Source organism: Podarcis erhardii (genome assembly GCF_964252035.2).
Source record: "Podarcis erhardii genome assembly, chromosome: 8".
NCBI classification, from domain to species: Eukaryota; Metazoa; Chordata; class Lepidosauria; order Squamata; family Lacertidae; genus Podarcis; species Podarcis erhardii.
The window spans coordinates 67,521,676-67,535,571 of NC_138499.1; the positions used below are offsets into that span (position 1 = coordinate 67,521,676).

General features: G+C 49.4%; 1 protein-coding gene across 1 annotated transcript; it reads left to right on the forward strand.

Moving 5' to 3' along the window:
- Positions 1-1,476: 1,476 nt before the first annotated feature.
- On the forward strand, positions 1,477-13,583 carry FOXF2 (forkhead box F2). Its single transcript, XM_081873590.1, has 2 exons — positions 1,477-2,950; positions 11,557-13,583. The coding sequence occupies exons 1-2, from the start codon at positions 1,990-1,992 to the stop codon at positions 11,724-11,726; spliced, it is 1,131 nt and encodes a 376-aa protein (XP_081729716.1). The 5' UTR covers positions 1,477-1,989; the 3' UTR covers positions 11,727-13,583.
- Positions 13,584-13,896: the final 313 nt, after the last annotated feature.

Sequence of the window (13,896 nt, forward strand, 5' to 3'; positions counted from 1 at the left end):
CCTCCTTGATAGACTTCTATTCCACGAATGAATTCCTTAACCAAACCCCAGCATGAGCAGAGAACATGGTTTCTTGCTGGAAATCAGTTTGAGCGGCATCTCTCCCCCCCCCCCCAGCCCGTCCCTCACACACAGATTCCCCCCTCTCTGTAACTTACCAGACTACCAGCAGCGCTGCAATCTCAGCATTCCTATACAAAGGTATCAGGAGAGTAGAGGAAGGGAGTCACGGGTCACAGGCAGAGATCTGACTGACCTCTTGCGGCACCGGGCTCTGGGTGTACTCTTGAGCAAGCTCTCAGTCTCCTGTCTGTGAAATGGGACCAGCTTTAAAGAAATGATAAGAACGGAAATCAAGCTGACTTCACTTTCTGATGTTGGAAGGGAAAGTAATGTACTTAGGTGCTGCTGCAAAAAGCCCTCTTGGGCTTCTCGAGCATGTCAGGGTTTTTGGTGTTTTTTGGGGGGTTTTCGATTAGGACCCGTATGTGCTGCTGCGCATTTTTACTGTATAAACTAGTACTGACGCCTCCTTTGATGCGGGTGTACACGCGTGTCCAAGTGTGGGGCCACTAGGACATAGGGAGGGCGCGAGAGCGGGCTCCTTGGATGGCGGTGTTTGACCATATCTGTGTATATTGCATCTAAATTCCTGGGTCGAGCTGCGACCCTGCAGTCCTGGTGCTTGCTGAAGCCACTGGCAAAAAGAAAATAAAAATGTCATTGGCTTTTCAAAAGGGCTACGGTTGCACACTTAATTAAATGCAGTAGCCAGAGCAATCAATAGGAATTCCTTCCAAGGAAATGTTTTGGGACTAAATCCTATTGATTCATATGGTTTCTACTTTTCCTTAAATGTGCAAGCTAACCTGATGGAAAGGCAGGGAGATGTGCTTAGCGGTTTCGACCCAAAGACCTAAATCAGTTGGGTTTACACCACACACACACACACAGTGTCCTGGAATGACGCATTCGCTCTCACTTTGGCACAATCTGTTACGGAGAATTGAAGACACCTAACTTGATGCAATCGATTAGAAGCTACTTGCAAACTTAATATTTGACTGTGTTATTGCATATGCAGGGAATGTTTCTGGAGGGTGGGGTATATGGGTACTGCTATGTGTGTTTTTCAGAAACTAAAAATAAATAAATGGGTTTGTGCTTTTTTCAATAGTGCGATTCTTTCTGGTCGCAAAAATCCCCGAGCATTCTTTTGAGCTAGCCGAGATCTCTGGCAGTTATCCTGGTAGGAGTTAGGAAAGGAGCAGAAAAGCCACACCACCCGCGCATTACCTTCGGGGTCTGGTGCTGAGCGTGCGCTGCGAGGCTTAGCAACTGTCTCAGGGTAAGCGTGATGGATGGTATAATTGCATGTAGCGAGGATGGCAGCCAGAGAGATCTGGAGCCTCTGCGGGCAGCTCGCAGGACTGGAGCGGAGGGGGGGGGCGGGTGGACAGAGGCCAGCTGGAGCGGAGGAGCTGCGCCCTTTCGGGGCCCCCTCCCCTTCGCTCCTCTCTTCCCCCAGGCTGATTTTTTGGATAGACTCAATGGGAAAGGAGATTTCGGGAAAGAGGGAGGGGAAAGTTCCTCCGGCAGGCGACAGATTTAAAGTCCCGATAGGCGTCCGCGGATTCTGTTTGGCTGCGCTGCCTTTACGCAAAAGCGGCGAGGGGTTTCGCTGGATTTCCTCTTCTTTAAAGGCTTCAGGATGGCCACCAGGTGGGGGGCAGAGAGCCGAGACGGAGAGCTGGAGAGAACTGTAGGCTCTTGAGTCGGGGGAGCGGGGGAGGAGAAGGAGGAGGGTGGGTCAGAGAGGGGAAAGAGGGAGGGAGGGAGGGAGGGAGCGCTGGGCTTGTGTGAAACAGAAGAGAGGCAGACAGACGGAGAAGAAGAGAAAGGGAGGCTTGCGCAGGGAAGGAGGGAGGGAGGGATGCTCAGGGACCGCTTCCAGATCGCCGAGGAGGTGGCCCAGGAGGAGCAGCTTCCATGAGCTCCGAGATCGGGGCCCCGGTGCCTCGCAGCCCGGCCTTGATGAGCCAGCAGCCGCCTCCGCCGCCCTCCGCGCTGGAGTCGTCCAGCAACGGCAGCAGCAGCAACAGCAGCGCTTCAGCGTCCGCGCCGTCGAAAGCCAAGAAAGCCAGCTCGGGGCTGAGGCGCCCGGAGAAGCCTCCGTATTCCTATATTGCGCTTATCGTCATGGCTATCCAGAGCTCGCCGTCGAAGCGGCTGACGCTGAGCGAGATCTATCAGTTCCTGCAGGCGCGCTTCCCCTTCTTCCGCGGCGCTTACCAGGGCTGGAAGAATTCGGTGCGCCACAACCTGTCGCTCAACGAGTGCTTCATCAAGCTGCCCAAAGGGCTGGGCCGGCCCGGGAAGGGCCACTACTGGACCATCGACCCGGCCAGCGAGTTCATGTTCGAGGAAGGCTCCTTCCGACGGCGCCCCAGGGGCTTCCGAAGGAAATGCCAGGCGCTCAAGCCCACCATGTACCACCGCATGGTGAACGGCCTGGGCTTCCTCCCGCAGGGCTTCGACTTCCAAGCGCCCCCCGCTGCCCCCTTGGGCTGCCACCCCAACGGCTACAACCCCCTGGACGTGATGCAGGCCGGCGCCTACGAGGCGCACCACGTCCCACACATGTCTCCCAACCCAGGCTCCACTTACATGGCCAGCTGCCCGGTGCCTTCCAACGGCGGCGCCGACTACGGCCCCGACAGCAGCAGCAGCCCCGTGCCCTCATCGCCCGCCATGGCCAGCGCCATCGAGTGCCACTCGCCCTACGGCAGCCCCGCGGGACACTGGACCTCCTCGGCTGCCTCGCCCTATCTCAAGCAGCAGGCCCTGCCGCCGCCCACCCCCGCAGCCCCCACGGGCATCCACTCCGGAGTGGCCTCCTACTCGCTGGAGCAGAGCTACTTGCACCAAAACGGCAGGGAAGACCTCTCAGGTACCAAAGGCGACCCGCCCCCACCTCCACCTCTCCAAACTCACACGCGCTCAACCTTCCACACCTTTGCCCACCTCACGAGTAAGCCGAATGGGGTCCTCCAGCTTCTTTTGAAATAGGAAATCAGCCTGTTGACATTAGATAGATAGATAGATAGATAGATAGATAGATAGATAGATAGATAGATAGATAGATAGAGATAGATAGATGATAGATAGATAGATAGATAGATAGATAGATAGATAGATAGATAGATAGATAGATAGAGATAGATAGATAGATAGATAGATAGATATAGATAGATAGATAGATAGATAGATAGATAGATAGATAGATAATAGATAGATAGAGATAGATAGATAGATAGATAGATAGATAGATAGATAGATAGATAGATAGATACTCCGCAGATACCCATAACTTGTGCAAAGGAAGCTTTGGACTCAGTTCTTAAGCATGTTCCGACAGAAATAATAATATTTTATTGTAAACAGGCATCTCGTTCTGGTCATTTCTATTTACAACTTACGGTAATCCATTTAAGAGCTGGTTGATCTTCTTAATCGCCCACAGCTCCAGCCTCGCTCCCACTGGAGGATTTCACTGCCACTAACTTGACTAGTTTGAGATCCTACAGGCGTGATGCTAAGAGCACAATCTCCTGGGAGTAAATGCCATGCAAATAACATTTAAAAAAAAGGATTCAGTTGCAAATGGCTCTGTCTGCTGGGCACGGAACGCGCACTGACACCATCCAGCAACTGGTGCGGATGTGATCCCCACACTCCATAGGATGGGTCGCATCCCGTGGGGATTGCAACTGGTTGCAATAAAGCTAGACTAGAGCTTGATCGGGGCCATTCTGTTGAAAGTGCATTATTTGGGATTCTAAACCTGGGAGGTAAGAGCGAGGAATGCAGGTTAGGGATCCAGCCGACGGTTGACAGTGAGCAAACAAGCTGGCTTGAAAATAATATATTTAGGTGAAATCAAAGAGAACATAGAAGTGAGGCTCTTTAAACCAACCTTTTGGGACTTGCAAGCAGGCCAGGGATGAAAAGACGCTGCCCTCCCTTCCCAAATTGGGGGGGGGCATCTCCTTTAGAAACTGTGGGCGTAGAATCAGGAGTGGCAATTGTTTCTGTGAATTAATCTTGAGCATTGAGATGTGATCCCGTCCACACTTACTTGGAAGTAAGGGCCGTTGGAACCAACGGGATTTATTCCAAGTGGAAGTTGTTTAGATAGGACGGCTTGTTAATGTCTCAGTTCATTACGGTAGTGAAAGCTTCGATCTACAGAGGTTGTAAATACTTTTTTTGTAATGTGCCCAAGATGTTGGAGAGGAAGGTACGGAAGGCGCTAGTTCGGTTTCTGAAAGCTAAACCCTGAACAAGAAAGTGACTAGATATTTCAAGAATACCGAGTGGCTGCGATCTTGAGCGCACCTACTTAGAATTAAGTGCCAAAGACGGTTTTGGATCGGGATATTCGAGGGCGCCCATCGTGGCGTCTGGGCGCATCACGCTCACTTAGATAGCCAGCTGAGAACGACCCTCTTCATGTGCAATGTGTGTATTATATATGTATATAACTCGATAGATGTAGGTTAGATGGGGGGGGGGTTTCCCAGAGGAATGACCTGCGACCTCCAAAACCGTAGGTAGGGTGTTGTTGTTTTTTAATTAAAAAAAGAACACCTCTTCGCGGGGAAGGCGGGCGATTGCGAAGAGACTGGAAATAAATCCCTTCGCTCGCTCAGGTTAAAGTTGTAGCTGTCAGATAACGCTGCCTCAATAACAAGCCCCGATGCTGGGTCTCCTCGGTGTTTTCTCTGAAAACACCAGCTTTGACGTGAGAAAACAAAAGCTGCTTCCAGGGGGGAAAATAGACCTATTGTTCGGAGAGAAGTAGAGCAGCAATTCGGGAGGGCTGGGATGGGGGGCGGGGGACTCGTAGGAGAGAGATATATGACTTTTTATCCCACCCACCCCCTCACCCGTTCACCCAAAGAATATAGCCGCAGGACATCCTCCTGACTGTGTCTTAGTAAAGCCAGGCTCAATTTGTTAAACAGAATGCCAGAGATCAACGTAAACTATAGATAGATTATTTTTACTTCGCTGCCTTATTGATAATCATCTTATTTAAATTCGAATCTCGATCATAGCGCCCAGTCGCTGGCTCGGCACTGCAACTGAGTCACGATTAGGATTATTAGATCGAGATTAACAATTTAGCCAAACAACTCCCTCACCCCTCTAAAATACCGGCGGCTGCAATTCGAAGTCCATATGTAGCCCACGTTTAGGCATGTTTACTCAGCAGTAAGTCCCCATCGTGTCCAATGGAGCTTACTGTCTGTGTAGGATTGCAGCTTTTAGTTTGGAATTCGCTTCACTGAACGCAGTGGGCCTTACTCCCGAGGAAGCATGCCCAGGTTGGCCTTTTTAAAGAATATGGTTGCAACCCTAAATACTAAATATGCTCGTCATATGTGGTTAGAATTTGGGAAGCCTTCAATTTAATAGGACTTACTGGCGAGTAAGTATGATTAGGATCGCGCTAGCAGAGCACATCCTGGTCTTTCTTTCTTTCTTTCTTTCTTTCTTTCTTTCTTTCTTTCTTTCTTTCTTTCTTTCTTTCTTTCTTTCTCCGGCGTGGTATAATAGATAGATAGATAGATAGATAGATAGATAGATAGATAGATAGATAGATAGATAGGTCCAGCCACAGTTACGCACTTTTACTTCCCATTGACTTCAACGGGGATGTTAAACACGTGCTTTTAAATCTCTCCCGGCGAAATCCGCGGGGAAAGGGCTTTTACTTTGGCTGGATCGTGTCCGTTTTGAATAAACCGAAGCTCCTGGAGAGCATGACATACCACAGCTTCTTTCCTGCAAGTTTCTTTAAAAAACAAAACAAAAAACCTTTTCTCAGCCCTGATGATAGCAAAGAAAACATAACAAATCTCAAAAAAGGGTCTCATTACCACAGCAGGAGCAAAAGAAAAAGAAAAAATACCCTGGAGGTTTATAGCCATCTAATTGAAAAAGAGGGAGAAATATTATCTGAATACAGCCTGCGGGATGAGGCTGGGGGGCGGTAAATCTATTCGGATTTTCTTTCAAACCGCAAAAAAAAAGGTGCTAGCGTGAGACTCAGAGCCGTTTCTATAACTGGAAGGAACTGTTCTGTTATTGTTTTTCTCTCTTGGTAGTACGTTGCTTTTTATAGGAGAAAAAAAATATTTCTTAAAAAATAATAATAAGACTTTAGGAAATCTGGGTGGAAGAGAGCTAGAGAGCTGCGAGTGTAAGGCATCGAAATGGGTAAAAGATGTTGGGCTCTTACGGAGGAAATTTTCCAAATAGCCCTTTTAAACGTGGGTCTCGGAGGTTAACTAAACAAAGACAGTCTGGGCTGGACCACACCGAAGGGGATTGGAGCTTGACTTAACCCAGATGAGAGCGAGGTCTTGTTCAATTTTATGGGAATTTCAACAAGTAACAAATACAGACGACCTTGTCCATTGCTTCGCTTTGCTTGTCGGCGACCTGCTGTCAATCATCTGCTGAGCCCAACTCTCCATCTCTCTTCCCCCCCCCCACTAGCGCCCCCCTCCCTCTCCAAATCACCTTCCTTTTTAGCTTGGGATTTGGGGAAAGAAATAAAAAACCAGAGCCCTTCCCTTGTGGAAATGATTCCAGAAGTAACTCTGGAAGTTTTGTTTTGATTTTTAAATGAGAAGAAGGATGGTGAGGGTTGCATGAAACCGACATCCTAATCTCCCGAGGTAACGATAGGAAGGGAATTTAGATACAGAATTTGGTTTTACGGAGTGGCCTTTAATTTTATTTTTACACCTTGATTCCGACTCTAAACACAGTCCCGCCATTGGCTTTAATGGTCTGGAGGCTGGGCGTAGGAGAAGTTCCACTGAGTGTAAATGGGACTTTAACTGGACAGTAATGGATTGGGGTAAAGGAAGATAGTAATTTAAAAGCACATCGTTTCCCTCCGTAGCCTCGTGCAGTTCCCGCATCTAAATCCACCCTTCTTTAAAATGCCCATTTCCTGGATTTTAAAGGACTGCATTCTTTCTCAGAATTATCCAACCGCTTTCTGAACCCAACACGCTGGATCGGAAGAAATCCTTTGCTTCTGCGTCAGGATTATTTTCCCCTAAACATTTGGCAGTTTTGATAAACGCTATTCCCATGCCTGGGGAGTATAGGTCGAGGAAGCCCGATCCACAGCCCGGTGGCACCACGTCTCAAACCACATTTACAGTGATAATCCTAAGCATGTATGCGTATCTACCTCGAAGTAGGTCTCAGGATTGCAACCCTAGCCGAAACTGCCAGTTCCAAGTAGCGCTCAGGTGTTTCAAAGACTCAATAACTGGTTAGGCAGGGATTTCTGCTATTACTTTGGGCTTCTTGGATCCCGCTGAGGAGAAGGTGATCGAAGCACCTTAAAGATGTGCAGGATAGTATAGGCCTAAGGAAGCTTCGCTGATGCTTCTCAATCAACCAAGCCAGCTATACCGATGTAGGCTCTTCAGAGTCAATGGGACTACTCTAAAATAAGCAGGCTGCCAATAGGAAACAGGAGAGTTTCTTAAATCTCATCCGGAATAATAATAATAAAAGGTTTAATCTTAAGGAAGTGGGGAAGGAAACCCAGAAATATTTTTGAAGTATTTTTTTTTTAAGCATGTTTAGTTGGGGAACAATATGCTATATAAATCCAGCTCCAGTGAAAAAAACTGCTATGAAACATAAACAGGGAAAGAGAAAGAAAGAAGGTTGCAAGCGCGTTTCCTGGGAAGTAGACAAATCCTAGGCATATTTCCTGGGAGGGAAATTTTTCCCAGTTCAAGGAGACACTACAGCAGGGATTGGGGAACCGGTGTGGCCTTTCAAGTGTAGTAGGACTCCAAGTCCCATCAGCCTCAGCGGGAATGCTGGATGGTCAGGTCAGGGGGGCTGATGGGGTCCAGCAGCAGCTCCTCCTCCTCACCCCAACATCGCCTCTCCAAGCGAGCCTTGGACCCCAGCATTGCAAACGATGCGATTGGGGAGTTCGGTGAAAGAGTGCATCGCAGGAGTATATGAGACTGGAGGACACAAAATCAGGGCAGCCAGGAGATCTCAGCTCCCCTCCCTCAACCCGGCCCTCGCCTGCTAGAAGTAACCTTCATTGATTTGCAATGAAAGTCCTTCGAGTAACTGCTGCCGGGATCGGCGCCTGCTTCCTGTCAGCCCAGTGGCATTTAGCAACCGAGAAAATGTGTTTAGGATCAGGATCTTAAACGAACTCGCTGCTTTTAAACCCTGGCAGGCAAAGCAATCGAGGACCTAAGGTCTCCGCCCCGCCCGGAATACCAGGCGCTGCGGAGCCGCTAGTTTATGAGCTGACAGCGCTGTAACGTCGGTCCCCAATTGATTTTTATCGGTCAATAAAGCCCCATCAAATCATGCACGGTTTAGTGCCGAGGAGATGCTAAATCCCGGCCTCTCCTGAGCCTCCCTCCCGCTCTCCCCTTAGAAGGGCCGAGCAAGATTGGAAACAGAAGTCGCTTCTCTCGGAGGCTTAGAGGCGAACGGAGCAGAGGGAGGGAGAGGAGGAGGAGGAGGGAGGCGGACATTTTTCGCACACTGTTAAACCAAAGCGAACTGATTGAATCAGAGCTGCAATAAAGCGCGCCGGTTTCATTAGGAGCATACCAGGCAGGTTATTAGAAAGACGGAGGAAATCCAGCGAAATAACCGCTTTTACCAAAGGGACCGCTCCGGGGTGAGCAAAGGGGCAGACGAGAGAGAGAGAGAGAGAGAGAGAGAGAGAGAGAGAGAGAGAGAGAGAGAGAGAGACCCTCTAACTATTACTCCGCACAGCCCCCTGGGTCAAAAGTGAAGCAGGCGTTGAGCGGAGACTGAGAAAATTCAGCAAGGGGCTTCTCCACTTTCCCTCTCGATGGAAGTCCTTTGCCCAACTGCTCAGCTAAAACAACTTTGGAAAAAGAGGAGTTATGCGGAGGGGTATTGATCCGTAGCCCTTCTTTCCAGACCCCTGCAGTCTTTTGCATCAGTTGGGGACGACCAGAGAGAAAGGGAACGGTCAAGTCTACCTCTCTGCAGCCCCAGAAACTAGAGCCCCGATTGGCAGACAGAGCTATCCAAAACGGTTCCTGAACAGGAAGGGAAGGAGGAAGAAAAAGAAACTTATTTGTTTATTGCGTTTTTACTGCATCTTTTTCTCCAAGGAGCCCGAGGGGGCGTCCGTGGTCCTCCTCCTGCTCATTTAACCCCACAAACCAACCCTGTGAGGTAGGTTAGGCTGGGAGGCGGTGTCGTGAGTCGCCCCGGGTCACCCAGTGAGCTTCCTCGCCAAGTGAGGATTTGCACGCTGGTCTCTCCCACGCCCTAGTCCAGTGCCCTAACAGCTACACCATACTGCTTTTCTGAAGATGACCCGGGGGCTGCTCTTCATTTCCGGGGCACGGGCAGATTGCCCTGTTGAGCCCACTCGTTGCGGGGGGAAAGTTCCTGCCGCTAGCTGGGAAGCAATGGAGAGCGGCTCTGGTATTTCCCAAAACACTTCGATGGCCAACAGCACTCCTGGGTAGAAGGGAAGACTCCCCGGGTCTGGCCACCTCGACCTGACCGCTGCGGCCGGATCCACCTTGTGGCTTTAACCGCTCCATGTAAACGAACCCAGATCTTACAGTCCAGGTGTCACACTCTGCGCCAGCGCGGTTTCCAAGCCGCTTTGGCCAAGAGTCGCCCTGTCGGTTCCTTGAAGGGGCTTATTCAAAAGATTTCAGAAATAAAATAAGCAGGTTGTAAACTGAAATGGGGCATCCCACTGGGTCTTCCGCGGGAGATGCTCAAGATCCGGATTGCATTCAGTCAGCTAAACAAGAGCACTTCGGTGAAACTAGGATGTGGGCTTGAGCCTCTGTTGCTGCGCGGAGCCAGCGACAGGCATGGAGGATGCGCAACCGCGTCCATGCGCATTAAATTGCGCACATCAAGCTGGTGCGAACAGTGCTGCAGTGCAGCTGGTGCTGGTGCTGCAAAAGTTTTGGGCCGATAATCATGGCAGGGATTTTTTTGCCTTTTAGTTGGCCGAGATTCGGGAGATCTCCTTGAGATAAATGGCTCAGATGCTTAACAGGATTTCGCGCAGCGGCCTCTGTGGTGATCGCAGGCTCCCCGGTCATTGCTTTGCTATCAATAAGGGCTGCATTAGAAGCACCATAGGATAATATTCTGCTGTGATCTAACCACCTCAACATAGATCACAATCCAAGATTAGCCTTAATAAGGGAAACACAAAACAACTCAGGGCATTTGGACAGAGGTGAGTCAGAATCGCGAGAGGTCCACTGCGTCCCATAGGTTCTGAAACTTCCTCTCTCGGAGGGTGGGAGGCTCTTTCCACAAAACTCTCTCCGAATCCCGCATTTTGACACGCACTTGCGAATAATAGCAGGAGCCGGAAACTTTCAGCCCCTTACTGTAGCTTTTACTGAGGACCGTAACATTGTGCTTCACTGTAATGCTAAATGGTTCATGTTGCTTTCTATGTTGTGAACCACCTGTGCTAACGATAGCCGAAAGGCGGTCGACGGGTGCCGCAAACAAGTTCAGCTGGGTAGATTATGCTCTGTCTCTAATTTCTGGGTCAGTATTTATCCCCTGAAAAGGGGGAGCGAGGCGGGAGGACCGCTGGGTCTGGACGCTGACTATGGAAAAGGAAACTCAATTGAAAATCGAAGTGCTTTACTTTAAAGTTAATTGTGTCGTTAGGATCAGGATCTTAATTCATTCGGAGTTCCACATTCCCTTTTTCACTGAACTGATCCTACAGGCCCAGAATACCTAGGTGTGGAAAAATCGAAGGAAACGGGACAGTGATCCAGTTATTGGAGACTGCAGTCTCAGTCACACTTACCAGGCAGTAAGTCTTCTCAAAAATAGTTGGGACTTACGTCGGACTAAACGTCCCTAGGATTGCACTGTGAGAAGCCCTGGAGGCAGTTTGGCGTCCTGCGCGCTTGTGGGCTGATCGGACGCCAAAGTCAGGAGAGACATATTTAGGCCCCAAACCTTTGGCTTAAAGTGAGATGCGTTGTGAATAGGCATAGTTTGGGCAGCGACAGCCGCGATGGATCTGTAGGTCCGCCGCACAGCATTTAGAACATTTAAAAAGGAGAATAAAAATAAACAAATTAGGCTTTGATTGCCTCTATGAGGAAAGCCAGCTATGCGGCTTCCTCTCCCTTGCAGACTTGCCTTCTTCTGGCTATCAATATAGTTACTATTGCAGTCCGCCTTCTTTCCAAGGCGCTCAAGGCGGCTTACATTCCTGCTATCCACGTAATAATCCTGCGGGGATCGTGGGAGTTGTAGGCCAAAAACATATGGAGGGCCGAGTTTGAGGAAGCCTGACCTAAGCAGTGGGGATTTTGAAGTCACACCCTTTTAACCCTTTGACCACCCCACCCGCCCAGTCACGCCCCTCAGCTGCCTTCTCCAGGGGAACCCTTTGAGCTGTTCTGTGGACTCGCTCGCTCTTTCTCGCTTCCTCCGCAGTGGGGCTGCCTCGCTACCAGCATCACCCGTCCCCGGTGTGCGACAGGAAGGATTTCGTCCTCAACTTCAACGGCATCTCTTCCTTCCACCCGTCGGCCAGCGGCTCCTATTACCACCATCACCACCACCATCAAAGCGTCTGCCAAGACATCAAGCCCTGTGTGATGTGAACAATGACCTTGGGAGCTGGATTGAAAGGAGAAGATTGGGGAGGTTGGGGTGGGAGCGAGAGAGAGAGGTCCAAAGACTTCACCCAAAAGATCACACGCAACGGGAGGACTCGCGCGGATCGAGCCCAGAGGTCCACGCCCAGCTGCGCGAGCCTCCCTTTGTAAGTACAGCGCGCCAGTCACTTAAGGGAAGCCGCGTAAGGGCCGAACGCCCGGTTGGATACACGCGCTCCTTTTCCGCGGGATCCTAAACCTCTCCTACTGAGTTCACAGCAGGCCTGCACGTGTTCCCTGCGAAGTAAGCCCGGCTGCGTCCAGTGGGGCTTCCCAAGCGTGCAGGATCAGCAACTCTAGCCCAACAGAAACGTGCGCAATGTTGCAGCTCCATCCTAGAGCGCCAGAATGTGAAACTAAATCCCACCGACTTCAGCTAGGAAGGGGGACAGGTGGGGGGGAGGGGCGATTCGAGGCATACTTCCTCAGAAGTAAATCCTATAGAGTCCAATGGTTCGATGCGTATAGGATGGCAGTCTTAGCCTTGAACAGATCCGCAAGAGGGAGAGGACTGCGATCCTAGACATACACCCGCATCTAGGATGGAAAGGTGGGCTGTAGCGCAGGAAAGCTTATAGCCATGATGATACTAATTAATAAATAAACACCAGTCTTTAAGGTGTCAAGTGTACCTTATGTTTAGGACACAGCCTTAAGCCTCAGTGAACCCAAGGAGACTTTCCTCTGAAGAAAGCATACTTAGGATCGCGCTGCGTACAACTCAAGCTATCGGGAATGGGCTCCTGTTTGCTTTGTGTGTGTGGATGAAAGGGCAGAAGGTGGTCGCTGCAGCGTCAGGCAGGTTCAGAATCAATCGGGCGCATTCCTTTGATAGCCAGTATTTTAAAGAAGTGAAGCAGAAGGCTAGTTCATATACATATAGTTACATTTTTTAAAAAACAAAAATAAAGGCAATTGCGTTTGAAATCTGCCAGCTTTTCAATTACACAGAAATTGGGGGGGGGGAGAGAGATGTCCCCTTTTTTATGCCTGATGTCCGTGCAACACAGAAACAATCCGCATTCACTGAGTTCGCCTACTTCATCATCCGAATAAAGCACTTTCGTTTTGAGTCCTGCTTCATTTCAGCTGGAGAGATCTAAGCATGTCAGGGCACAGCAGCACAAGGTAGGCTTCGATTCTGCACGGGTTTACCTGGGAGCACGTGCCATTGGACTCCACGGGGCTTACTCCCGAGTAGAAATATATGAGGTTGCACCGCGAAGTCTTTGCGCCGCTGAGATTACCTTCCGAGTAAGCTACGTAGGTTCACGATCACACTCTTCTATTGAAGTCAGCGTTGTCTGTCACAGAATCGTACCTCTAGCTTTTGAAAATGCAGATTTATTATTCCCTAGTGTCAGCAGAGCCATTGTTTTGCGGGATGCTGTTTCAGCAGCACCAGCCAGTATTAACAAACCTTGTTTTAAAATTTGGAGAGGGTGTGTGCTTGTGCGTGGTTGTGTCGCTATCAAGAAAGCCCCCAGATTCTGTTTGTTTGTGTTTTGTTTTCCAGTATTGCAACAATACCACGTTTGGGGTTTAGTTTATTTCCTTTCTTGCTTTCTTTCTTTTTTTTTTTTTTACTTTTTCTTAAAAAAGTGTTTATATCACAGTCTTTTAAAATAATTATTTGGAATAAATCTCGTGTATACTCACACACTATCGCTTTTAAACCGGAGAGTATAATTTGCACTTATGTATAACGTTTGTCAAAATATTGTGATGTACAAACTTGTTGGGGTGGGTTTCTTGTTGATGTGTGTGGTGTGTCCCCCCCCCCCAATAAAATGTATATGGCCAGCGCGCATTTTCCTTTTCCTCGGCATGCTAAACTCCTCGGTTCTTATAGCGAATTGTAACAGGAAAAGGAGCGCGCATCTCGCTCCTTAAAGGAAAGGCGGGAATCCGGAGGCGGATCCAGGAGGCGCGGTGACTTCGAGGTGCGTTTTTGTTTTCCGTGGAACGGGACCAGAATTACTTCGCTTGCGGGCTGCAGCGTTGAACAGACGAAACACCCCGTCTATACCCAACGCTTGGTATACAGTAGTTTGTCTATTTTTGACATTTTTCCCCCTTTAGAAGAGAAACGTATTGGGGGAAGACAAAGTATTAA